Below are 27,842 nucleotides of genomic sequence, written 5' to 3'. Positions count from 1 at the left end.
CTTTTCCTACCAATATGAACACATGGTGATTGAAGTTTAGATTGCTATGAACCTGTGTTCCCAAGTCAGTCACCACTGAGTTTGAGCTTAGAGGGGTGCTATCTATATCATAATTAGCAGGGGTTACTTCTTTGCCAAAGGATATAATGAGGCATATTTTTGCATTAAGCTTTAGTCCACAAGTTTGGCACCAGTCATTTTTCTGTGTTAGCCCTTTCTGTAATATGTTAACATTGTTGGGGACTGTATGATTGCACCCAGTTTACAGTCATCTGCAAACTTGGTGAGCCATAGGCCATCTACTTTCATCTGAAATTCAGAGAATTAGATTCCAAACAGTAGAGGGCCCAGTACAGATCCTTGTGGTACCCCACTGGTAACTGGTCTACTGGTGGAGATGGACTCCTCAGCTTTGACAGTGTGCATTCTGTCGGTGAGCCAGTTTGCTACCCATCGAGTAATATGTTGCTAATCCCCAGCTGGGAGAGTTTCTCTGTGATACCTGAATGTGGGATTGTGTCAAGGACCTTGACTAAATCAAGATAGGTGGTATGTACTGTTTTTCCCTCAACCAGGGCTTTGATGGCATTCTCAAAAAGATCCACTAGGTTTGATAAGCAAGATCTACCTTTGACGAAACCAAACTGGGTTGGGTCAAGGGTTTGAGGGTTGCATATGTCCTTGTGGATAAGGTCCATGACGATTCTTTCCATGGCTTTGCAGATAAGGCTGGTTAGGCCTGTGGGTCGATAGTTCCAAGGGTCAGTTGATGGACCCCCTTTATGCAAGAGATTATTTTATTTATTCATTTATGTATTTATTTATTTATTTATTTATTTATTTATTTATTTATTTTACATTTGTTTTACCAGGGAGGTCCGACTGGGTTTCTGGCCCATTTTCATCAGAGGCCCAAGGAGAAAATCTCCACAGGTATTTTAACAGTTTGACAAATACAAAATACATTTTTGACATAAATTATTAGATCACGTAATTATTAGATAGTTATGACAATGTAAAACATTGCAAGCTTGTGTATACAGATAATTACATGGAGATTTTAACAAATGAATAGGAAGTAGATTATGGGTTGTGATGGTTAAAGAGAAGAAATACTAGATGAGATAAGATTTAAAGAAAACTGAAGTGGTATAAGAGAGTTAATAACATTGGGCAGGTATTTTAAAGTAGAGTTGTTCATGAGTTGAAAGGAAGCAAAACTATAGTTGCATAGGGGAAGTTGAGGCAAAATAGGAAGAAGGAGGGTTTACTGCTGCTGTTCTGCACTCTGCCGGGACAAAGCCAAATCCCAGGCTATGGTTAAAGGGAGTGCTGACTGGTTCCACTAGGTCTTATTTTAGATTGTTTAGTAAACACCTTGGGATGTTATCTGGTCCCATACAGGCAGTGTTTTTGGCTTTGGAGGGTGCTTGCATGACCTGTTCTTTAGAGTTACTCAGAAGAGGACAGGTGTCAGGAATGCTTTGGAGTATGTCTAGTGGGGACAGGGGAGGTGAAGCTATTGCCAAATCTGATAGCCAGCAAGTTGGCGATTTTATCAAGTTCAGTGTGAATGGTACTGTCCACTATAAGTTCGGCACACAGCTAGGCATTCCCTTTTAGGTTTTGGATGTAGCTAAAAAATGCCTTATGCTTGTGTTTAGCTAGATAGGCTAATTTAGACTCATAGCTAGCCTTAGAGGACTTATCAAGATATCTGATTTGCTTGTTCAAGCTGTGGAGGGTATTCTCCCTGTTGAGTAAGTTTCCTCTTGTTCTTAGATATCATTTTTTTTCTATTATTTTGTATAGCTTATGTATATTTACAGTCCACCAGGGTGGCTTGTTTTTACAGGAAGACCTGGTTTTGTTCCTATTGGTTACAGCCAAGTTAATGCATTTGTTTAAGTGGTTGTATAAGGCATTTGTGTATTCCTCTGCATAGGAGTCATTATTGGCTATGTTGGCAGTGGTTTTTGTACCATCACTTAGTAGGCAATAGTTTTCTTAGTAGAAAATTTTCAGTTTTTTATTCCTCTGGGGGGTATCAGGTTTGATCTTTACTTCAAATGAGACAGATTTATGGTCTGACTTTACCAGGGAAAGCAACATACACGGGGTAGTGCAGTGCTCCCCCCCATGTTAGTGAGCACTAGGTACAGGACATTTGAGCCCCTTGTGGGGATGCAGACCGACTGTTCCAGGCCACTTGAATTAACAGGAACCTCATAGCTATCATGTTTGTTCTCATGTAAATCACCCAATCAATGGAAGGATAGTTGAAATCTTCGATGACCAAGGTATTTGACTGTATACCGAGTGACTCTAGGAAGTCCAGGTAAGAAGTGTGCTTCTCCTGGTTCATGAAAAAGTACCTGTAGCTAGCGATGATATGAAGGGGTATTTTACCTGTAGTTAATTTCGACCTGGAGTAACTCATGAGAGTCATACTGTTTCACCAGTCTCAAGGTGTATTTGGATTTAATGAAAATGAATACATCTCCACCTCTGGTTCTTTCAAGCTCGTTTTGGGGTCTCAACATGTGAAAGACATTGTAGCCTTGTACAGTCGGGATGCTCTCTGTGGCCTTGAACCATGTCTCAGTGACTGCACAAATGTCAGCACCTTCCAAAGTGAGGAGTGCTTCCAGGGAGTGCAGTTTACTGTTTAAGCTCCTAGCATTAAGCACCATGACCTGGAGTTTGTCTTTAATAGATTTCTTTACATCGCAAGTTTTGTTGTTTGGATATTGGGGGAGGCAAGCATCTTTGCCAGTATCTATAAGCCTTGAGGAGACAGGTGAAGGCTATATCTTTCAAAGCATCGTGGACTGTTGACCATGTTTTCCCAGGCAGATAGATACTGGATCCCCATGGAGTGACACCAGAAGCTAAGCCAATTATTGAAATCAATCATTTTTTTTTCTGTATTGTGGCATAATTCCAGGTGAAGGTAGAATGCTGCTTAGGGCTATGGACATACCTGCCTGGCACACATAAGCTAAGAGTTTGGTCAAGTCAATCTTCATATAGTCCAGAGAGGTACGTCTCAAGTCATTCACACCAACATGTACTATTAGAGAGTCATAATGGTACTTGTTGCTGAGCAACTTGAGCATGTGTGTGATTCGATGGTTCCTGGCACCTGACAGGCAGCTGACCCATGACCTTGTTCAATGTGATGAGGGACACACCTGTGTATCTCATATTGAGTCATATATGACCAGAACATTATATTTTGAGGTGTTTTGCCTTAAGGGCTTAATTGCTGAGACACTGATATGTGTGTGTTGTTATGTGTAGTGGTGAATTCTGTTTGCGTGTGTGTTGTTTGCGCTTGGGAGGTCTCTGGTCTTTTGGTAGGCTCTTAGTAAGTACCTCCACGTATGTGGGTTTATGTATCTTGGTCTTAATTGTGTGAGAGGGGAGTTGTGTGTGCTGACAACCTGCTGTGTGTCTTATATATTGTTATGTGAGTGGACTGATTCTAATTTCATGGTATAGTTACATCTCTTACATGCAGTGTTTGTTTGTTTTAGGAGCAAGTGGTCGATGGTATACATGATGCAATTACTACATTGCCTCAGGATTCCCATGTCAGTCAGGTTGGCTGGAGAAATGGTGGGAAATTGTCCATCCATTATAACAACTATACATTGTAGTAACTAGCTGAGATGAACTAGATGGATCAGGGTTTGCTTGTAAGACTAACAAAGATGGCTATTCTTTGGAGAGCTAAGGGTAGAAGACTGTGTCATTGTCTCAGAATGTGCAGCTGAGTTGGTCACTAGGTAGCAGTGTGCAACTGCATTGCACACAGGTTCATAGGTTAGTGCTAGGCTAACTGCCCTTTTGCACCATTTGAATCCTAGCTAGTTACCCCATGTGAGAATCAAACCCTGCACCTTGTGTCTTTAAGGTAAACACCTTAACCATTATGTCATCCTCCCACCCCTAGATTATCACTAGGCTAACTGCCCTCCTGGACCATTTTTTAAGCCTAGCCAGTTACCCCCTATGAGAATCAAACCCTGCACCTTGTGTTTCTAAGGTAAACACCTTAACCATTACGCCACCCTCCCACCCAAATAAACTGCCTCTGCAAGGCTCAAACCCAGGACCCTGCACTCCATACACAAAGTGATTTACCACTAAATCATGGCAGATATACACAGAGAGGCAATGGAGCTAAGGAGGGTTCTCTGGCAGATCTCAAGGGAAAATTGTGTTTATGAGCATTTGCGTCTATACACAGCAGCACTAAAACCCACAGCACGGTGCACAGCTATGCACAAACATGGGTCTCAAACACAAGCAAAGTAAAACAGTTTTAACACAAATTAACCAACAGGAAGGCCTAAAACTGCACATTTTTCCAGCAAGCCCCAACTCAGATGAATCCTTGGCTACACACTTCTGCCACAAGGGTGGAGGAGGCCTTCTTAATGTAGGATGACTGACTGTTTTTAGTGCTGAAGTGATACCAAACAGTCTAGATTCAGCAAATCTGAATGTAGCCTATGCTATGAAATACAGAAGTACTAGAGATTTAAAGTGTAGAAAAAAACAGTCACAGCAGTACAACAGCAAAAATGAAGCAGCAATTAAGCAAAATACAATAACAAATACACAAAAGTGTAATGCAAGCTTAAAATACACAATACTTATTTTCTGTTGAACACTTGTGCTGACTTAGGGTCATGTTGTACGCCACCGGGTAATGTTTGCCAGCTGTATGTTGTGTACTGCACATCACTCCTGTTATAGTCTGGAGTTTCTGTCACCCTTCCCTGAGCTGTCTGCAGTCTCGATCTGTTCGGAGATGTGGCCTGCCTAAAAGAGTGTAGCACACAATTTAAGATTTTTTGATGTTAAGAATATCCATTCTCAGTGATTTGTACAAAATGATTTAAACTCTTTTTACAAGTGGCACTGCACCCTAATGCTTTTAGTAATCCAGTCTGTTTCATGTCAAACTGCTCCATAGCCACAAAATTATCTAACAGTCTTAACTTTGCAAATATTATTTTCACTTATTGCTAGCAACTGTTTGGCCCTTGTATAGGGTACTTTAGGGTTGTTGTGTTTTAGATTAATAATGTTAGACATTTATAGTCCTACCGTGTATCTTGCTCTGTTTAACTGGGTCAGTGTACAGATCTGTAGGAATTCTTTCATTCCATTTTACACTAGTAAATATGTTGGTATCACCTGCATAGGAATGTTATTTTGTCTAACTTTCTTACCATGTCTACTATGGAGTCAGTAAAACTTAGTCTGACCACTGCACACCCTTCTCAGATTAGTGTGAATGTCATTTATTGTACTTAGCTAAATACACTACAACCTTTTCCCAGTTTCCCATGCTGTAGTTTACAAGATCATTCAGAAACGTATGCAGATTACATCCACAAGTTATGATGCACCAAAGTAAATGCTCAGACTGGTTGATATGAACTCATTTTTAAGACTACCAATTCAGGATATGGACAGGAAAGAAATCATCAGTCTGTCCTGTCTTCGTAGAAAATGCTGCCACCTTTGCCAGTCCATGAGTCATCTATCCTTGGTTCACAGGTGGGTATGAGCAGTACGGCATGGATGAAAATTGATACATGATGGTTTCATTATAACATGGCCCCACTATGGATCCATACACACACAGGATCATGGAATCATAGGAGATTACTAGGCTATCAACCCAGAGGCCATTTCAAGGCTAGGCATTTCATCCCAATGTAATGCCATAGAAATGTTAGCTAGTTCCCAAGATTGCATTTAGTAATGACTGCCATGTCCAGGAGGGTTGTGAGTGTTATTCCTGGTAAGAATTTACAGTGCCCCATCCACTCTTCCCAGTTCCTTTTGAACAGTGTCATAGAGGTGGTCTGTTTCACATGAATAGGTAGCCTATTCCAAAGATGCGGCAATCACTGGGAGACAAATCTGTCCCTCCAGCATGTCCTATTTAAGTCACAGGCCATATCTGGGTCCCTGGAATGGGTGGCCCTAGTCCCATTTGATTTACAGATATGCAGCAAGTTCATTAGGTTTGGGTCTAAGATTGCTGTGTAAGCAAGGCATAAGTCTCCCCTAAGAAGTCTATACGATACAGAGTAAAGTGACAGGGACTTTAGTTGGTCTGTGTATGGCACATGCTGGAGTCCCTTGATCTTCTTTGCTAGAAACCTCTGTGGTCTCTGCAGTTGCTGCAGGTGCTTTGTCTGGTACAACACAGAACAGGGTGTTATACTCAATTATGGGCCAAATTAGTGCCGAGTATAGAGGGGTTATAACCTGTTTTCCTCTCAAGGTGATGCCTTTACTAATCAAGTGTGCTATGTAGAAAGCTTTCATTACTACAGTGGACACATGATGTTCGAAGTTAAGGTCACGGTCAACTTGTGAACCCAAGTCCCTTACCACTTTGTAGGTACTTAGGGTATTGTTGTTAATTTGATTGTGTGAAGCAACACTGTTTGTACTGAAGGGAATGATGATGCATTTCTTCCCATTCAGTTTGAGAACATGACTAATAGACCAGTCGTTGGTCTGCGTAAGACCCTCCTGGAGTATACTGACTTCATTTGGGGATTCAGTAATTGCACCCAGTATCAGTAATCAGCTCAAACCCTTTTGTGTAACTATGAGGAGAATACAAATCAGAAAAACAGAGTACAGAAGCTGTTTCTCATCATTTGATTTAGGTTTACAGTTGCTGTTTGCCTCCTGTACCTTAAGAGGCACAAGTTCAAGTTACTTAAAAGGTTGACAGACAAAAGTACCAGTTATGCTGCCTTTAGAGAACAGAAGCATGTCATCTCAGGAATATTTGATTCATCCAGGAAGGAAAAGCTTATGTGTAGTTTCCTGTGGTCATCAACATGGTATGTATCCTAGTGCTGAAGAGATATTAAACTACAAATAATTCTGCTATGTTTCTGTGTAGCACTTGACAGGTCTGCGTGTCCCTTTTATCTGTGCACCCAGAGAATGACATTTTATTCTCACATTATATTGTTGCCACCTCATGTCCTCACAACAAATTTAAGGATGCATATTCTCAACCTCTGCCCAAAACACAGTAAGCCTATACAATATTTTCAGCTGCTGGCCATTAGATAAGATGATGTTTTTAGAGGAATAATTAGATATCTAGGCATCTTAATTACATATCTGTGTTATAGGCTTTGTTTAGATTGCTGGAGACACATTGTACTCTTGGAATGCCATAATGTTTCTTATAGGTACCTACCAATAAAAATACTTATACTGGTTTGAAGTCAGATTTGGAGTCTGCAACTTTTACAGTGTGGGTTCTGTCAGTGAGCCAGTTGGCAACCCATCATGTGAGGTAGGGATTTATAGCGGGTTTAGTGAGTTTAGCTATAATTCCAGAATGGGGGATGGTGTCAAAAACCTTGACGAGGTCAAGATAGGCTGTGTGAACCACCTTACCCTCCTCTATGGCTTTGGTGACTGCCTCAAAGAAGCCGATCAGGTTCAGAAAGCATAATCTGCCTTTCACAAACCCGAACAGGGTGGGGTCCAGAGTTTGGAGGTTACCAATGTCTTTGTTTATGAGTTCTATGATGATACGTCAGTAGTTCCTGGGATCAGTGGTGGTTCCCCCTTTGTGGAGTGGGATAACTGTTGCTGTGCACCATTCAGTGGGCACAAAGCCTGACATGAGACTATGAGTGAAGATGGTGCTTAGATGGGGAGCCAGTTTGTTCTGAAGTTCATGTAGAACGCAGCCTGGGATGTTGTCCAGTCCCATGGATGCTATGTTTTTGGTTTTAGAGAGTGCAGCTTTTTCCTGCATAGATGCAATTACAGGGACTCTGCATTCTTCCTGTATAGATATGGGCCCTTTAGGGGGTAAAGTTAGCACTGAACCTGTCTGCCAGGATGTTGGCAGTATCAGTTGGTTCTGTAATTTTTGTGCCATTGTGCTATAACTCAGGGCAGATCTGGGTGTTGCCATTGAGATTCTTCTGTCTTAAGAAGCATGAAGTTGGCTTTGAAGACATTTTTACCATGGTTTCCTTAATGGTGAGTGGGGGGCGGGATGTGGATATCTAGGGTGATTAGCTTATGGTCAGATCTGACCAACGAGGCGTTGACTTCAGGTGTGGAACACCGGTCACTCATGTTGGTAATGACTAGATCTAGGATATTGTTGCCCCTGGTGGGGGTGTGGATAAGTTGATTCAGGGCACTGGAATTTATGAATTCCAGAAAGCGTTGGGCGAAGGAGTTGGTACATGAGTAGTTCTCCCAGTTAATGGTGGGGTAGTTGAACTCGCCCATTATTAGGGTGTTTGGTTGAGCCCTAATATTTTCCAGTATATCAAGAAAAGAGGAGTGGGAATCCTGGGGCATGGTAGGAGATCTGTAGCAAGCTACAGTTTGGATTGCAGTTTTGCCCAGAGTTAGTTGCACTTGGATAACCTTAGATGCGTTATGCTGCACAACTAGCCAAGAGGTGTGGATATCCTTAATGAATATGGACACACCTCCACCTTTGGTGTTCTGGTCCAGGTTTGATGGCCGAAAAGTGTGGTATGAATTATAGCCTGGTAATGCAGGGGTGCTCTCTAGAGCCTTGAACTAGGTCTCAGTTACTGCACAGATATCAGTGTTCTCCATTTTAAGGAGTGCCTCGAGTGTGTGCATTTTGAGATTTAGACTTCTAGCATTGAGTAGCATTACCCTCAGTTTTTGCTTGCCTGTTCCTGTTATGGTGGTGAATTTGTCATTTGAACCTTGCCTTAAAAAGGCACTGTAGGAGTGGCAAGACCCTTAGCCAATATTCGGAATCCCTGGGGCGACAGGTGCAGCCCATCTCTGGCAAAGCATCATGGTCTGTCATCCATGTTGTCCCAGGCAGACAGATACTGGATCCCCTTAGAATAACACCAGAAGCTTATCCAATTGTTGAAGTCAATCATTTTGCCCTTGTACTGCAATATCAATCTGGGCGATGGCAGGATGCTACTCAAGGCTAGGGTCATACCTGCCTGGGCTACAAGATCATAGAGCTCTTACATGTCTCTTTTCATGTAGTCCAGGGAGGTACATTTCAGGTCATTCACACCAACATGTACAATAACAGAGTGATATTTGTACTTGTTGTGGAGTGACCTGAGAGCGTGGGTTATGTGGCGGATCCTGGCACCCGACAGGCAGCTGACAGTAACCTTCTCCTTGTTTAGCCTGGTGAGTGAGACATTAGTGTGCCTGACTATAGAGTTACCTATGACTAGTGTGTTGGGTATTTTGTTTTGCCTTATGGGCTGTGGTTTATTGGCACACTGAGTCTGTGGGCTATGTGTCATTTGGGTTGTGTTGGGGGCTTGGAGGTTGCTTGCATTTCTGATTTGGAGGTCTCTGTTGCTTGAGCAGATTATTATTGAGAGCCTCTGCGAATGTTTTTGTGTTTCTATGTGTGGATTTTGGTGGTGTAGGTTTAGTGGGACTATGTGATGAGTGTGGTGTGGTGCAAGTGTTTACCTTCTCCTCTTGACTGTCAAGTTCAGTCTTGGTTGGAGAGAGCTTTAACTCCAGTTTGGCTAGATAAGTGCATCTCTCACAGGTTGTGGTGTTAGATGGTAGGAGGAGAGGGTTGTATGTGTACATGAGGCAATTGCTACATTGCCCCAAGATGCCCAGATTCATCATATAGGCAGGAGAGAAGCTGACCCTTGGACATGCCTGAATAAAAAACTACTTTCATTATTGGTGAGAGCAGGATGCTACTCAGGGTCAGGATCATACCAGCCTGGGCTATGTGATCAGAGAGCTCTTCCATTTCTCTTTTCATGTTGTCCAGGGAGGTACGGCTCAGGTCATTCACACCAACATGGACAATGACAGAGTCGTATTTGTACTTGTTATGGAGTGACCTGAATGCTTGTGTTATGTGGCAGATCCTGGCACCTGGCAGGCAGCTAGCCATAACCTTCTCCTTGTTCAGCCTAGTGAGTGGGATGTCAGTGTGCCTGACTATAGAGTCACCTATTACTAATGTGTTGGGTATGTTATTTTGCCTTAAGGGCTGTAATTGCGTGACACACTGGTTTTGTGAAGTATGTGTTTCATGGTTTGTGTTGGGGGGTGGAGGTTGCTTGGATGTCTGCTTTGGAGGTCTCTATTACTTTTGCAGATTTTTATTTAGAGCCTCCGAGTATGTTTTCTTTTATTTATGTGTTCTTTGCTGGTGCTGTTTTAATGGGTCTGTGTGAGACTGGTGGTGTGATGCAAGTATTTCCCTTCTCCTCTTGACTGTCTGATCCAGTCTTGGGTTGAGAGAGCTTAGCCTCCAGTTTGGCTGTATAATTGCATCTCTCACATATATTAGTGTTTGGTGGTAGGAGGAGAGAGTTGTCTGTGTACATGAGGCAGTTGTAACATTGCCTCAAAATGCCCAGATTCACCAGTTGGACTGGAGAGTACACCTGAAACTGCCCTTTGAATATGCCTGGATAGGTACAGTGAACTGTTTTACTGATTGGCTGGTAAGGTCGAATAGATAGCCCTGTCCTTCTGTACGGTATAGGGGGTCTAGTGCTAGGGTTTATAAGTGCTTGCTATGAGTTTTGAGCAAGTGCCGGGCTGAGAAATGAATGGTTTGAGTGCTTAAGTTGAAATTTTGTCTAGTTCCAGGGGAAAAATTGAAGAGGAGACTTTGTGGAGCCGGGAGTAGTTATACCCTAGCAAACCGGTGCTGCCTGGTGAGCAAAACTGGGCAAATGCAGTCTTTGTAGCAGGGAATTGAAAGAGATAGAAATTAGCCCAAAATGGCATATAAACTACTAATTTTTGGGCTGATACCACTCCTCCAGGAACAGATAGGCTGTTCAAAGCTCCCCTCTCTCACAGGTGAACAGAGAAACTTCCTTCTATCCAAGTAAGGTATGGACAAACACAGAGACTTGTAACACAGCCCTGAATTCAGCATTAACCTGAAAACTGGACTGTACTAGCTTAGAAAGGCGGGAAATAAGTATATTTGTTTTTCAGAAAATAAAGCAGATACAATCAAAAAACACTTTAAATGCGCAGAAAAGGATACTTATTGTTATATATCTCAGATCAGAGTTGTAGTCAATGCCCCTAGTAATAATGTAGGTAGAAACAGAAATGCAGTAAAAGCAGATGAATAAAGTGCAATTTATATATATATATATATATATAAAAAACAATAGAAAACTAACAAACTGATTTAAACAAGTTACCAATTAACCAGAAAAAAGCTCAAAACTGAGCCCTGTTCCAGCAGTCCTCAATCAGACAAGTTCTAACTGCACACTCCTGCCACTAGGGTGCAGGGAAACCTTCTCCAAAAAAAGATGGCCTGGATCAGTGCTCAGGTTATACAAACAAAGCTAGATTCAGCAGGCCTGAATCTGGTTTATGCTACAGCAACAAGGCACACCAATTTCAGAAAGAAACAGTTCAAATAAGCAAGCACAGAAATTCCCAGCTCATAAGGGCAGAATCCAGCCTCTCCTCCCATAAGAGTGCAGACCACAAACCTTCTTAATGTAGAATAACTGGCCTGAAGCCCAAGTGCTTAAACCAGAACTAATACACTTTTAGAATAGCAGACACTGAGACTTCAATCAGCAATTCTCAGCTTAGATGGATGTAAGCTACCTGTCCTACCACAACAGTGCAGACCACACACCTTCTTAATGTAAAACAACCGGTATGAAGCCCAACTGCTTAAACCAAAAGACTTAGAATAACAGTTACAATTTAATCAGGCTACTACCAAGCAGTAATAAATGCAGCAGAATAAATACAATTGAGTACGTTTAAGAAGTGGCAAAAGCAAAATAAAGTAGGAGGAAACAGAAATACAGTAAAAGCAGATGAATAAAGTGGAATTTTTGTTTCTTTTTGTTTTTTTTTTTTTTTTTGTTAGTAAAGTGCAAGGAGATAGTAAGGAAGAACCTAAGTGGGTTGGCCTTCTCAAATCTTCTCTCTGTATTAAGTAGAGTGAACACTAGACTCAGAATATGATCTCACTGTACTCGGTTAAGTGAGCAAATGAGATGGAGCCAGGAGGAGTGTTCAAATACAGACTTACAGGAGGGTCGGGCAATTCCAGAGCCACCAACTAACTGCAGAGAGACACACAGCGCACTATTCAGTGAAACAATTAGTTAATAGAAAAAATAAAATATAGTACTCTTAAAACTGCAAGTTTGCACTTAACAGAAGAGTAAAACACAGTACTGCAAGTCTGCACTTAACTTCAGCTACTAATGCAGATGATTGTAGCCAACCATGTCACTCAGAAATTGAGCATAAAATGAATTCTCAAACTATGTGGCTAGCACTTAAAGTACAGAGGAAACCCTCTAGGCGAACAGTTAAATATCAGAAAGCAAAGAAGTGAGAAGACCACCACCCCCTCTTACAGCAGAGAGAGACACATAGCACACTATTCAGTGAAACAATTAGGTAACAGAAAAACTAAAATACAGTACTTTTAAAACTGCAAGTTTGCACTTTATGTGTTGTGCTTTATTTAGTGTGGGAAATGTGTGTGTACGGACAACCTGTTTTGCATTCGATTTGACCTTATGTGAGAGCATTGCCTCCAATTTTGTAGTGTAACTACATCTTGTTTCAGGAATAAGTGATTGTCAGTATACATGAGGCAATTGCTACATTGCCTCAGGATGCACACGTCTATCAAGCTGGCCAGAGAGATGATGGGAAGCTGCCTGTCCATGATAGCAGGCTGTTAATGTATGTTTTATTAGGGAAGGGAATGGATTAATTTGACAGGACTGTGCTGGTAGAGCTGAGACTAAAAGAGGAACCTATACTTTGTGCAATGTAAGGTTGATCAATAAGCAACACTGCTCAGTGCGCAAGTGAGTTGCTCCTAGAGCAGGAGAAAAGCTTGGAAGGGTTTCACTGACAGCTGTTTAGGGAAAAAACTGAGCTTCTAGGCTTTTGCTTCTATACAGGACACTGCTAACCACCACTAAGTGAAGAGCAGTACTGCACAAACACAATGCTTAAATACGAGCAAAAAGAAACAAGTTTTAAGCTAACTACCAAGCAGGAAAGCACACAATAAGCCTTTCACCAGCAATTACCAACACAGACAGGTTAGATTAGCACACTTCTGCTACAAGGGTGCAGAAAACACCTTCTTAATGTAGAATAGCTAGTTTGGAGCCCAAGTGTAATAAGACCACACAAACTACCTAAAACAGCCCCACAACTAATAGATACTTTGTAATACATTGCAATTAACTACTTAAAGCAGCAGTCGACAGTACATTTTATATGAAGTGCAAAAGTAACAGCAAATGGCTTAAGAAACTGCTAAAGTACAGTCACAGTATATAAGAGAAGTACAAAAAATACTTATTTTTTTTTCTTTTCAGCAGTGGATTGCTTCAGATGAAAGCAGATTCTCAGCAATCAACAACAAAATCACCACACAATGAGCTGCTCTGAGTATCTATATCAAAACTCACACAAATGTGAGGCTTATAAATGAAAACACATTTTATGCTAACTATCAATCAGGAAAGCACACACTAGGCCTTCCACCAGTAATCCCTAACTCATACAAGTTAGATCAGCACACTTCTGCCACAAGGGTGCAGAAAAGCACATTCTTAATGTAGAATAGATGGTTTGGACCCCAAGTGTAACAAGACCATACAAACTACCTACAACTAACAGCTGCAATGTAAAAAAGTGCTATTAACTACTTAAACCAGCAGCAGACAGTACAGTCTTTTTTTGAAACTACTGAAGTACAGTCACAGTATATAAGAGAAGTACAAAAAATAATTAGAGCCCTTTTGTGTGTTTCCCAGATAGACCAGGTAAATACCTACTACCACTAGATGAATAATCTCAGTCCTCCTAATGTAAAAGCACAGTAAAAGAATGCCTGGAGTGAAATGATACCACAAAAAAAAATTAAAAGGTACAAAATGCTACCACCAGCAAACAAGCTTAAAGATACAGATACAGCAGTGTACTTTAAATAGCTTATAAAAGTGTGATTATTCAATAAAAGAACTTTGCTTTGTATAAATGAGCCAAGGGCCACTCAGTTGTATAGAATTTATAAAGGCACTGAAAACAAGATAAGATGATTAATAAGCCCTCCAACCAATAAAACTACATGCAAAAATGTCACGTTTCCCCAACCTAAACAGACCAGGCTACCTCCCAGTACACTAGATGGAAAATCCACTGCCCTCTTGATGTAAAAACAAGTGCTTGCTAAAGTGTAAAAATATACTACTTTATCCAACAGCTAGCTAGATAATGAATTCAGATTAAGTAAGTCAGTAGAACAATGAGAGGGGAAAATGCACTTTTTCAATATAAGCACAAGGAAAGGCAAATAAATAATTCAGTATATCAACAGCAGTGTAAAAAAGGAGTAGCTTATTAAGCTCAGTTTACAGTAGGGGTAGGCAGCTTAAAATCACCATGTTTAAAAAGCAGATAAACAAAGGGGAGGTTGTGTGGAAAAACCTTTGAGAGCAAAACGCAGGAGGTGAATATCATGAAACCATTTGAGAATGCATTTTCGTATAGTTATGATTCATGAATCAGTCATAATTCTTTGTAATAAGAGATTTAGCTGTCCTCATATACAAGTCAGAGAAAAAAATTCAAGATCAAAAAGTCTCTTACAACTTTCACTTAGACCTACCACACCAACAGTGGTGAGAAACTAAGTGTACATCTGATGGGCTAAAAGCCTTAAATCTGTTAAACCCATCACTTTGCCTTTTTGTGGGTCATCACAAAGTGTTTTATAGCTTTTAAAGTGTTAGTTCTGTTCTGTGGTAGGCGATATCCATGCTTTATTGTGAGAGCAGGACATAGCTCTGAAATGCACCTCTTTGATCTCAGAAAGATGCATAACAAGGTCATCTTTTTTCGAAATTTAGAGTATAATCAGCAAACTCCATGTAATACAAGTATTGCTATGTACCTTTCAGAGCAGGTATGGTCTAGTGTCACAATAGGGCATATGCAGCATCTAATAAAATGGTGCCAAGAAATAGTTACAGCTTTAAAAGCATTAAAACACTTCAAGCTGCCACACAAAATGTTAGATATAAGTGTTTAACAGTGTTTAACAGCTTTTAAAACTGTTAGTGCATCTGAAGTGCACTTGGATTCTGGCTGCTACCTTTGTAATGGTGTTGGTTTACAGATTTCAAAACTGTAAAATACTTCACACACCTATACTGTTTTCCATAACTTCCATAACTTTTACTACATTGAGATAGCTATAACATCATGTACTTCAAATAATTATGATTGGATCAGTGATCATAACTATTTGTTAATGTATTCTCAAAATGTATTCAAGAACTTCACCTCCCAAATTAATCTCTTTAGTTCATTTAGTCCATTTCAGTTATGGTCAGTGATCCAATCAGAACTCTCTGTTTTCTAACTGGGAGATGCTTAATTTAAGTAGACTCATATGAATAGTCAATCAGCATATCCTTGTGCAGGATATATTATACTGCATAAAACTTTTAGTGCAGTTTTGTTACTTGTATCTTATAGAAGACTCTTTAATCTGAATTCTGTTACCTATTTCAAGAATGTATATCCAGGTTGTTTGCAAATTAAACTTTAATGCTGTTTACCAATAACGTACTGTCTTTTCCACAAAAGGGGATTCCCAAGAAAAAACAGCAGAACTATGAGGATTGCATCTGACGAGGAGATTCAAGGGACAAAGGATGCTGTCATTCAGGACCTGGAAAGAAAACTGCGATTAAAAGAAGACTTACTAAACAATGGTAACCAGGTAACTAAATGATAAAACCATCAGCTACTAATTGTTATCCCCAGTTATAGTAAATGTTTAAAAAATAGCTTTGAAGACAGACATGCAATACCATTGGACCTGAACAGCAAACATGGCTTATGTCAAAGTAATCCTCAGGAAACATGCTGTAAGGCAGGTTTGCCTACAAAACATATATCATGCTTTCAGATAACAGAAGCCTGCAAAAGACATTATAATTTACATAAAGTAGAACGAGTCTGAATGATGCAGCTCATGGGAAGGATAAGAAAAGAAGAGATGAGCAAGGTGAACTGGTTATTGCTTTATACTGATAATAACTTTTATTCCCACTTTACACCAAGTACTCATTCTTATTTCAGTTTTCTAAGTACCCAACCCTTGCTTTTCTCTACATCTTTTATCAGTTTCTGATCACTATCCCCTACCACATCACTACTGTCTCTACTCCCAACCTTGCATTACTTTTTCCAAATGTTCTCTAAGCAGCTTACATCTACTGTCCAGTTCTCCTGTATATAATGTTGTAATCTCAATGTTATTGTCTGCAAATATTGCAGATATTCTGCCTGCACTTGAGGAATCATAATGTTGTATTCTCTCTCTCTCTCTCTATACATATATATATATATATATATATTATATATATATATATATATATATATATATATATATATATATATATATATATATATATATATATGTATATACTGTGTATTTATGTTGCATGTATTTCATTTTGTTAATGCATCAGATTAATGTACAAACTTTTTTATATATTTTTTCATGCCTGTATGTTGCTACTGGAAGTTTTCTCCACGAGCCTCTGCATAAAACGGACAGTCAGCTATCCCAATAAACAAATGCTAATAAATAAATAAATAACAAGACCAAATGAAATTATGAATGCAGAATGTAAACAGAGAAAGAAAGCTGAAAATTTACTTTTCATTTTGGGTATTTATACATGTAATATCTGTGCCACATATAATCTGAAACAACCAATGTCGACTGCAAAAGGTCAAAAACAATGTAATAGACACAGTTGCAGGCATGATCTGATAAACCGCCTCACCACATGCAAAATCTAACTTTCAATAAAACAAACAAAAGCATTGTTTTTTGCATGGACCAAGCCCCCATGCAAAAACAATGCTTTTATTCAAAGTTGTTTAAGTACTGACACGAAAAAGCAAAGGCTTAATGTTCTGAAAAAAATACAGAACTGTGTTGATTTATATAATGTTGTTAAAACTTTATGAAATGTTTGGTGAAATGTTGAGGCATTATTTATTTATTACATTATTCAGTGGACAACATACAATTCAAGAAAATTTCCTCTCAGTAAGGAAAGGCCATTTGGATAGAATCAGAGCTTGCAGAGTTATCTCCAGAGAAACAGTCACAGGTAGTGTCATTGGTGGAACAGGTACCACACACATCTTTGAGGCATAAGATTTGACACACATAATTCCCACACCAGGAGATGGATTACTGATATTGGAGTGCAACATAAGGGGGGTGCTGCAGCCCTGAGTGTGCCGTCCTTCAGATGAGATGTTAAACTGAGCCCACATCTGCCTCCCTTTGTGGTAGCTCAGATGGATGTAAAAGATAACCGTGGCACCTGTTGTAAAGAGTAAGGAAAGTTCCCTGATGCCCTGGTCAAATTTCCCCTTGTACTATAAATACAACCTCAAGTCTCCCCGGAGGAATGCAGGTTCATGTTATGGAACTGATCAAACTTGCAGATTTGTAGCAGTAAAAGTATCAGCAGGCTGTCACTACACGTTTTACACTCCTCCCTATTTTAATTTTCACTTCTTTAGCTTTATTTCTGTTCAGCTTTAATTTGGAAGGCTAGTGTGATATGAAAGATAAGCTAGGAATAATCTAATAGAAAAAAATGAAACGTAGACATAGAGAAATAGCTTTGCAGTGAGTTAAAATGAGCATTAAGAGTTTCAAGAGATGAGAAGAAAAGAATAAGTAGGAATGAAAGTAGGGGGAAGAAATGCATTTTATTTATTTTATTTTATTTTATTTTACGTTTGTTAACCGGGGGTGACTGACTAAGCCGAAAAGGCCCTTTTTCAGCAGAGGCCCAGGGAGAAAATTTCCACATAGAAAAATTACAGATACATTTAGATATTAAGACATGATCAGTATACACACAAATTACAATAGACATCTTTTTACAGTGGTATGCAGCACATCAACAGTTACAGTGGAGAGAACAAAGAAAAAAATATTAATTTAAAAATAAAGGTAATTAATAGATTTGTAGTGTACAGCTGAAATTTGGAACATAGGTAGAATACATACATAATACACAGGTACAGTACATACATTGTACATTAGCCAGTGTTTGTGAGTAAGAGTGAAAACTATTATCAAGTACTCTAGGTTTAGTATGTATACCTTGTCCGCTTTCACTAGCCTGGGGAACAATCATGGCATTGCCAACTTTGCTTGAGATGTTGCCTTTTGAGGTCTTTAAAGAAGGCTTTGGATGATGTGTTATGTATGCTAGTGGGGAGAGAGTTCCATTTTTTAGCCACTGAACTATTATATAGTGTGTCTCCAAAGCTATTGTAGCTGTTGGTGACTTCTAGTAGCAGTTTGTCTGATGATCTAACAGGCCTTTTCGCTGAGTGATGTACTAGGTTTTTGAGGGCAGGACACTTTTTGGGGAGGTAATAGATAGAATGACAGAGGCAGAGCTGATTGTAGGTTAGGAGGTTGGGCAGTTCAAGCCAGTGGAGCTGTCTCAAAGCAGTACAGTTATGAGTTGTATATGAGCAATTTGCAGCAAAGCGGGCAATTCTGTTATAGCAGGCTTTCATTTTGCTTAGTTCAGCTTTGTTGAGATTAGTCAGAATGGGAGATGCATAGAGTAGGGTGGATAGAAGTTGGGAGCGAGCAATGGCTAATCTTGTGTTGTTGGTAAGAAATGTTTGATACGGTAGAGTGATCCCAGTTTGGCATATACTTTTTTAATAGTTAAGTTGAGATGACTATCAAATTTTAGGTGGGAGTCTATGGTTATTCCCAATAGCTTAGCCTGTGCCACTGGAGCGATTGGAGTAGTATTTGTGGAGTAGATAGTGAATTGACTATTATCAGTGTTTTTGTTAGAATTGGTTATAATCATAAGCTGAGTTTTCTTTGGATTAGGGATAAGTTGGACTTTGGTAAGGTAGTTTTCAATGTCAGAGAATGCTAGCTGAGTTGTTTGCAGGCGGGTGGGAATGTTTTGTGAAGCACAGATTAAGGTAGTATCATCTGCATACTGAATGATAGATGCATGCTGTATGGAGGTATGGAGGTAATTTGTGAAGATAGTGAATAGTAGTGGTCCTAAGATAGAATCCTGTGGGACTCCTATAGTTATGGGCAGCTGAGGAGAGAGAGAATTTTCCCATTTCACAGCTTGGTACCTGTCATTTAAGTAGCTTTTGGAACCAGGTAAGAGTGGAATTTGATAGGTGATATTGGTTTAGTTTTCTTAGCAGGATTTGGTGGGAGACTGTGTCAAATGCTTTGGATATATCCAAAAAAAAAAGAGTTGACACCTGCAGGCCTTCATTTTTGAGATGGTTTACTGTGTCTGTGAAGCAGAGGAGGGCTGTAGTGGTATTATGGGCAGGTCTGAAACCATGCTGAGTAGGTGACAGGATGTTGCTGTCTAGGAAATATTTTAGCACCTGGGTATGGATGCATTTTTCCAGGATTTTGGCCAGGGGGAGAGTAAAGCAATGGGTCTGCAGTTATTAAGTTCAGAGGAGGTCCCACCTTTATGTATGGGTGTAACAGGATATTTTCCAGAGTTTGGGCACATCATTTTCAACAATTGATCCGTTTATGAGAGTGGAGATTGGGATAGCAATAGCATCTGCTGTGAGTTTCAAGAAATAGCTGGGGAGTAGGTCGGCTGCTGTTGATGAGGTTTTTAGTTTGGAGAGCATGCTTTTGATTGAAGTGGTGGAAACTGTTTTGAGAGTAAAGCTTGTATTAGTGTTATTTGCATTGGGGCGGGGGATGAGGTAGGAACTGTCCTTTGATACTAAGGATATAATTGAGTTCACAAAGTGGGAGTTGAATTGTGTTTCGATGGGAACTTTAGTGTCAGAGGTGGTTGGTTTGGGGTTAGTCTTTTGAGTGAGTTTTAGTAGCTGCTTTACATTTTTCCAAAATTTTGGGGGATTGTGTTGGTATTTAGTTTGTAATGTCATGTAGTAGGATTTTTTTGTCTAGCTTAATGCATTTTTTTGCATGGTTGCGCAGTTCTGGTACTTAGTTAGGCTTTGTGTTTCTTTGTTTTTTTTTATAGTAAAGCCAGGCAGTGTCTCTGGACTTGCGGATTTGTTTGGTTTCTTTACTGAGCCAGGGGTTTGTAGAGCTTCTTACCTTGATTTTACGCAATGGAGCGACAGTGTCTAGATGTTGTAGAAATGTTTTGTTAAAATATGCTACAGCCTGATCAAGCGGGAGGGTTTTTTTGGGAGGGGGTCCAGTCACAGTTACAGAGTAAAGTATTGAGGACATCAGGAGAGAATTGTTTTGTGTTTCTAGTGGATTTATTGCATTAGGCAACAAGTTATTTTCCAGTTCCGATCATTTAAAGTACTGAAAATCTGTTAACAGTTTCACATATTTGACATTTCTTTTTAGACAACTTCAGGCCTGCAAAACACTTTGCATAATATTATTATTTTTTTATTGCTTTTCCTTATGCTTTATTGATTGGGTTAGTCTCACTAGAGCAGTGGCCTCTTTTCAGGTGAGACCTGAGATGGTATTCATATGAGGACTTAATCTTCTGTTTTCAGTAAGTGCTCTGGGATCTTTTGGGTCCTTGGTTTAATGTCTCATGTGAAAGATGGTATACATAGGAGTACATCATCTGAAGGATGGTATACATAGGAGTACATCATCTGAATGATGTTATACATAGGAGTACATCATCTGAAGGATGGTATACATAGGTGGACATCATCTGAAGGATGGTATACAAAGGAGTACATCATCTGAAGGATGGTATACATAGGAGTACATCATCTGTAGGATGGTATACATAGGACTACATCATCTGAAGGATGGTATACGTAGGAGTACATCATCTGAAGGATGGGTTATGTAGGAGTACATCATCCCCTTTATGCTGCACCACTGTGTCAGTACTGGAAATTTAATCCAAGCACCTGGTGGGGGCATACAACCCACAGTCATCTGAACTTCCAGCATCAAATGCAAATTGGCTACTGTCACTCGTCCCTCTCTAACATAGATGACGAACAGGTGGGGTAGTTTGTTTAGATGCTTTACTACATATAAACACATCAGGATGGATAGCAGCATCATAAAATATAAAAAACTGATTAACAGACAGACCTTACATACATACATGCTTACACCTCAACAGCTTATTACAAAATGTCAGTCAGGCTCACATGTGCCCAGTATTTATACACTTGAGCAAGCTCTTGAATAGTTTCTAAATGTACATACACACACATTGATCTACATCCTCCCTCTTAAAAAGATTGTCCTTACTAAAAACAATATTGGAGTTAGACATGCATTTTTATAGACACTAGAAACAAACACAATGTTCATGTCCAAGTTGCCATGTATCTATAATGTGGTCTGAAGATGCGACCGGATGTAGTAACATAACAATCTGGACTAGATTTAGCAACAGTGACAGTCTTTGGTGAACATTTCATATCAGGAACTTCTGAATTCATCATAGGAACAGGAATATTCTCTGTAAGTTCTTCTGGAACTGCAACACTGGATAACTCACTCTGAGATGCACAGTCTTTCTCACAGGCTATATGCTCTGGTATAGGCTCAGACACTGGCATCAAATGTTGCCAATTCCCCCTAAATTCTACTTTTTGTGATTCTACAGTGTACAGTTTTGACTCTGAGCAAATATTCTTCACCACTCCAGTCCAATCATAACCTTTGGACGTTTGCATCCTTACTACTTCTCCTTCTCATAATGGATTGAGGGGTTTGCTGGTTTTAACATAGTAGGACTTCTGGGTTAAACTCTTCTTTAACAGATTGGTTTTCACTGACCTTTTGTTCTTAACACATGGAACCAACAATTGACTACTGATTGGTAATGTAGTTCTGGTTTGTCTCAACAGACGTTTCTGGACAGGTGAACCAAGATGTTTATCATGAGGAATATTTCTGATATTCAAGAGATTCAGGAAAACATCACTATTTTCTCATTTTGACTTCTCTAGTAACTGTTTTGCACTTTGAACTGCACGTTCTGCCAAACCATTTGACTGCAGATACTTTGGGCTACATGTGACATGAGTAATGTCCCACTCTTCTGTAAATCTTTTGAACTGCTGGCTTGTATACTGTGAGCCATTTTTGTGCAGACTACCACGGACTGCAAAATGATGCTTCATCTTAGTAATGGCAGTACTGGATGCCAGGTTAAGAAGTTGGTCAATCTCAAAGCAATTTGAATAAGAGTCTACTAACACCAAGTAATGTTGACCATTCCATTCGAAAATGTTGGTGGCTACTGTCGACCAATGTAGTCCAGGAATCTGGTTTAGCTGAAGTGGTTCTTTCTATTGATGTGACTTAGTACTGTTACACTCAAAACAAAGTGAAAGTACTCTCTCAATATCTTGTGACACAGAAGGCCAAAATACTAGACCTTTCACCCTTCTTTTGGTAGAGTCTGCCCCTGAGTGACCACAATGCAAGATAGTAATGTACTGTTGTTGTAAGGACTTGGGAATAATTACTTTCGGACCTTTCATAACGATACCTTTGTCAGACAAAATCTCATCTCTGTATGGAAGATAAGGTTGCACTAGATTACTTTGATGGCCATCCTTGATTGATGAAGTGGTTGAACCTCTGTAAAACTGGATCTGTGGCTGTGTGATCTCTCAGCTCATCGAGACGTGTGGAAGAAAAATTTCTCACTTCCATGACTTCAAAATCAGGACTCTCATCTCATGCTGTTCACTGGTGTTTCTGAGTGATCTGGACAATGTATCAAGATAAAGAAGTTTGCTTTTCTTGTAGAAAAGAGAAAAATTATACTTCTGCAATCTCAAAATCATAGATTGCAATCTGGCTGGAACTGTATGCATAGGCTTTCTCAAAATAGTGACTAGAAGTCGGTGGTCTGTTTCGATCTGGATAGATCTAACATAAACATAATCTTGGAACTTTGAATATGCAAACACAATTGCCAAAAGCTGTTTCTCAATCTGAGCATACTGCATTTCAGTTTGAGTAAGAGTTCTCGATGCATAGGCAACAGGTTGATCCTCTTTTAGAATGACTGCACCTAGACCAAATCTGGAAGCATTACAAGAAAGAGTGACTGGCTTGTGAACATCATAGTATCTGAGAGATGGTGAATGGACAATTCTCTGTTTCAGGACATTAAATGCTCTTTGGTGCTATTCTAACCAAGACCAGGACACATCTTTACACGTCAGCTCTCTGATCAGTGTTGAAAGTTGACTCAAATCTGGAATGAACTTGCCTAGATAGTTAACCATGCCAAGAAAATGTTGCAGGGATTGAACATTGTCTGTAGCTGGCATCTAGAGAATGATTGTTTGCTTAGAAGGGTCTGGTCGTAGACCTGTACTGGTAAATAAATGACCAACATAAGTAACCTCTTATAACCTGAGTTTGCATTTCTGTGGATTGAGCTTAAGATTCACTTGACGTGCACTTTCCAGAACTTTTCTGAGGTTTCTGTTATGCTCAGCTCTACCATTACCTCCTATTAGTATGTCATCTATCATAATAGCACAAGGATACCCATAAAAATTTTGCTGCATTGCACATTGAAAGACTTCACTTGCAAAATTCATCCCAAATGGCATTCTCAAAAATCTATACCTGCCAAACGGACTAATGAAAGTAGTGAGCAAGGAGGATTTCTTGTCAAGCAAAATTTGCCAAAAAGTAAACTCTTTGCGACCAAGACAGAAAAAACAGTGGCATTTGGCATCAGAGCTGAGACTTCTTCAACTGTGCAGATTGGATGATGAGGTTGTTTTAGTGCTTTGTTCAAATCTTGTGGATCAATACATATTCTGATGTCATCTGAGCTTTTCTTATGAGCTACCACCATGGAAGATACCCATTCAGTAGGTTCATCAACTGGACAAATCACAGCTTGTCCCACCATTTTATCTAAGTCGGCTTTGACTCTGTCCTGCATAGTTATTGGAACTTTCTAAGCTGGCCTGATAACTGGACTAACATCTGGGTCTAACTTCATGGAGTACACAACTGGAAGCTTCTCTAGTTTATCTTCAAAAAGATCAGCATAGGTAGAGAAAATATACTGGATGAAATTAGAGTAGCGTTTTTAGGCTAACATGATGGACTTCCTTATTAAATGAAAGCAGTCCCATTTTCAAACTATCTGTGAACCCTAATAATGACTGGACATGACTTTTGACTACATAAAATAGCAAGTCATAATTTCTCTCAGCAGAGTAACATGAAAGTACTACTGAGCATTCAGTCTGAATTTCTTCACCACCATAAGAAACAGGTTTCGTGCACTTTGCAAATCAAGCATTTCACCATTACACACTCTAGCAAATGTTTCTGCTGACGAAACATTGTACTTGGAACCTCTGTCAACTTTGAGCTCTATAGGTTTTCCATTTATCCAAACAGTACAAAATACTTCATTTTCTACCCTTAAATCTATTGCATTGACTGTTTCATTAAGCACTGACACACCATCAACATAAAGAGTAGGGTTGTGGCTTTCTAATCAATCAACTCATTTCTTAAAATGTTTCCTTTTAACAAAAGAACGTGTGCCTTTTGATTTACAAAACCCTCTTGAAATTATTCCACTTATTGCATTTGTGACATTGGTGACCAAAAGCCAAACATTTTTCCTTTTTAGATCCATGATTTCTTCCACAATTATGACAGTTGGCAATGAAACTGGGTGGGGGCCATGCTTTGAGTTTGCTGCCTCACTCTTATGCTTCACTGAGACTGTGTGAATTCTGGAACTTGCTGGAAAGTTCTGGGGTTTACTAGTGGGTGCTGCAGGGACTACATTTGCTGCCACATGCTTAGGCCTGTTTCTTTTAACCATGTGCTGCATTATGCATACTATCAATATGAGCTCTAGACGTTACTGGAAGCATGCATCTCTTATTTGTAAGCATGTCTGTGTGCTTTTCTGTGAGCTCATATATCTGACAAATCTCAGTGGCCTTATTCAAACTTAAATCACTGTCATGAAGCAAAATCTTTCTTACAGCATCATCCTTAATACCACACAAAACTCTGTCTTTTATCAATTCATCCTTTAAATCACCAAATCTGCACTTTTTAGCTTTGATAAACAAGGCTGTTATATATGCTTCAAACGTTTCACCAGGCCTTTGATCCCTTGTATAAAATAAGTGCCTTTCCATTGTAATGTTCATGTGGGAGCTACACATTTCTCTACATTTATGTTTTAAGCACTCAGGGTCTTTCCTTTACTCAGCCGGTAGAACAATATGACAGTTTTCCCCATCTCCTACAAAGATGCGAGGTGCATACACAAATGAACGATCCCTTTCAATGTCTTCTGACTCAGCTAAATTGAATAGAATAAATGCTTTTGTATGGTCATCTTTATCATAAAATGCAGCCTGTATGAAAATGTCGTACTCTTGCTCAAACACTCTCCAGTTCTCTGCAATATTATCGTCAAACACAAATGCAGTGGGTTTTCGAAATCCATCTGCCATGCCAACAAGGTATGCACAAACACACTGAAAATATGGCCCTTGTGATTATGTACGAACAACCACACACAGCAACTTGCAATAACATTCAAATGCACAATAAACTCTTCACAATACTGTACTTTGCGAAATATGCTCTGAAATGGATGTATCTTGCGAAATAACTTTACTGTAATGCTTCACAAACATGCGAACACTTCATACACTTCAGATAACTCAGATATTTTTAATACAAAAAATACATGCTTAGTGAAAATGTGGATGCTTCCTCTTATTTTGTTTTATGCAATTTAGACTTTATTTCAAACATTTTCCGTAGTAACTTTAATATTTTTATTAAAATCAAACATGTCAGTTTATTTGAATATCATTTAGAGCGTTCTCTGTGCTTTGTTTCATATTTTGCAAATAAGAAATTATTTGAGTAAGTTTTAACAGATGAAATTTGTTTCTGACCTGTTTTGCGAATTATACGTGCAGTTGGGATGATTCACTGCTGTATATTCCTAAATACCAATCGCATGTCTCTCAGACTTAAATTGAAAAATCTGGCTTCCATTCTAACCCCATGTTCTTTTTAGACATGCCTCTTCTGACACCATGTCGCTTGTCTCTCTCTAACATAGATGGCGGACAGGTGGGGTAGTTCGTTTAGAAGCTTTATTACATAGAAACACATCAGGATTGATAGCAGCATCATAAAATACAAACAAACTGGTTAATAAACAGACCTTATATACTTACATGCTTACATCTCAACAGCTTACTATAAAATGGCAGTCAGTCTTGCATGTGCTCATTATTTATACACTTATGCAAGCCCTTGGATAGTTTCTTAAAGGTACATACACACACATTGATCTACAGCTACCATTTGAGTTATGTACATTCTTTGCTGATGCAGTCCAAACATAACATCTTATATTATGTTATGCAGTTTGTAATCCCATACCAATAACATCTATGATATTTGATGTTAAACTTCCATAAATTTTAAAAATCAAAAGATACTAGGGTTGAAAATTAAAGTGTTTGTATAATTCATAGCATTCTTGTCAGTTCTTTTAGTTATTTTAAGAACATTTTCCCACTATCTAAAAATGAGAATCTGGGAAATGGATTTGGTTTTGCATTATCAAGTATGGCAATATGTGTCTGTGTGTGTGTGTGTGTGTGTGTGTGTGTGTGTGTGTGTGTGTGTGTGTGTGTATAAAGGGGCATGACAACATGAATAACTTATGCATAACTATGCATTTCCCTGCGGTACTAATCATACCTTAGCAGCCTTGAAAGAAAAGTAAAGAATATCTGTGATGTCACTACAGTCCTCACATTAGGGGTTGTCATGCATGAGAAAACTTTATATTGTCAAGAGGTTCATCTTCTTCTTCTTCTTTCAGCAGCTCCCATTAGGGGTCGCCACAGCAGATCAACTGTTTCCATTTCTTCCTGTCCTCTGCATCTTGCTCTATCACACCAACCACTTGCATGTCCTCTCTCACCACATCCATAAACCTTATCTTAGGTCTCCCTCTTTTCCTGTTACCTGACAACTTCATCCTTAGCATCTTTTTCCCAATATACTTTGCATCCCTCCTCAGCACATGTCCAAACCAACGTAATCTTATAGGTTCATAGGTTCATACTAGGCTATCTGCCCTAGGGCATTTATAAGCCTAGCCAGAGTATGTTTGGCTTTCGCCACCCATTTTAAATTAATTTTGCTATGCCCTTTTTCGAGGTTAGTATACTGTGCCTCTGTCTAACAGTGACACAGAAGTGATACCCGGGGTAAACCTACGATCTCCCATCCACTCATCAAGATTCCTCTTGAAGAGAGTCAATGAGGGACTCTGCCTAACCTGGACTGGGATTTTATTCCAGAGTGAAGGGAGCCTCTGGGTTATGAATCTGTCCCTCCAGCATGTCCTATTTATTTCAGTGCTGAGGTCCAAGTCTCTCGAGCATGTAGCTCGATGGGATTTGGATTTTTTGAGGTGCAGCATGTCCCTTAATTCCGGGTTGGACATGGCCTTATACGTCAGGCACAGGTCACCTCTGAGCAGGCGGTATGCCACTGAGTAGAGCTGGAGTTTCTTTAACCGGGCAGCATATGGCATCTGTTTGAGCCCTTTGATCCTCTTGGTGAGGTACTTTTGGGGTCTTTCCAGTTGCTGCAGGTGTTTGGTAAGGTACATCCCAAAAGGGGCATTGTATTCTATTATGGGCCTGATGAG

At 39.5% G+C, this 27,842-nt stretch overlaps 1 protein-coding gene across 5 annotated transcripts in view; it reads left to right on the top strand.

The window, feature by feature from the left end:
• Window positions 1–27,842, top strand: part of PALLD (palladin, cytoskeletal associated protein) — a 2,901,248-nt gene that overhangs the window by 2,591,790 nt on the left and 281,616 nt on the right. For all 5 annotated transcript variants that reach the window (XM_044062575.1, XM_044062576.1, XM_044062578.1 and 2 more), the window contains one exon: window positions 15,694–15,829. In XM_044062575.1, coding sequence (XP_043918510.1) covers window positions 15,694–15,829 — 136 coding nt within the window. The remainder of the gene's footprint in view (window positions 1–15,693; window positions 15,830–27,842) is intronic.

The sequence above is a fragment of the Protopterus annectens genome, chromosome 2.part1, assembly GCF_019279795.1.
Source record: "Protopterus annectens isolate FY-2018-M chromosome 2.part1, PAN1.0, whole genome shotgun sequence".
NCBI classification, from domain to species: domain Eukaryota; kingdom Metazoa; phylum Chordata; order Ceratodontiformes; family Protopteridae; genus Protopterus; species Protopterus annectens.
Note: the sequence above shows the minus strand (reverse complement) of the source record. Positions and strands in the feature narration are given on the sequence as shown.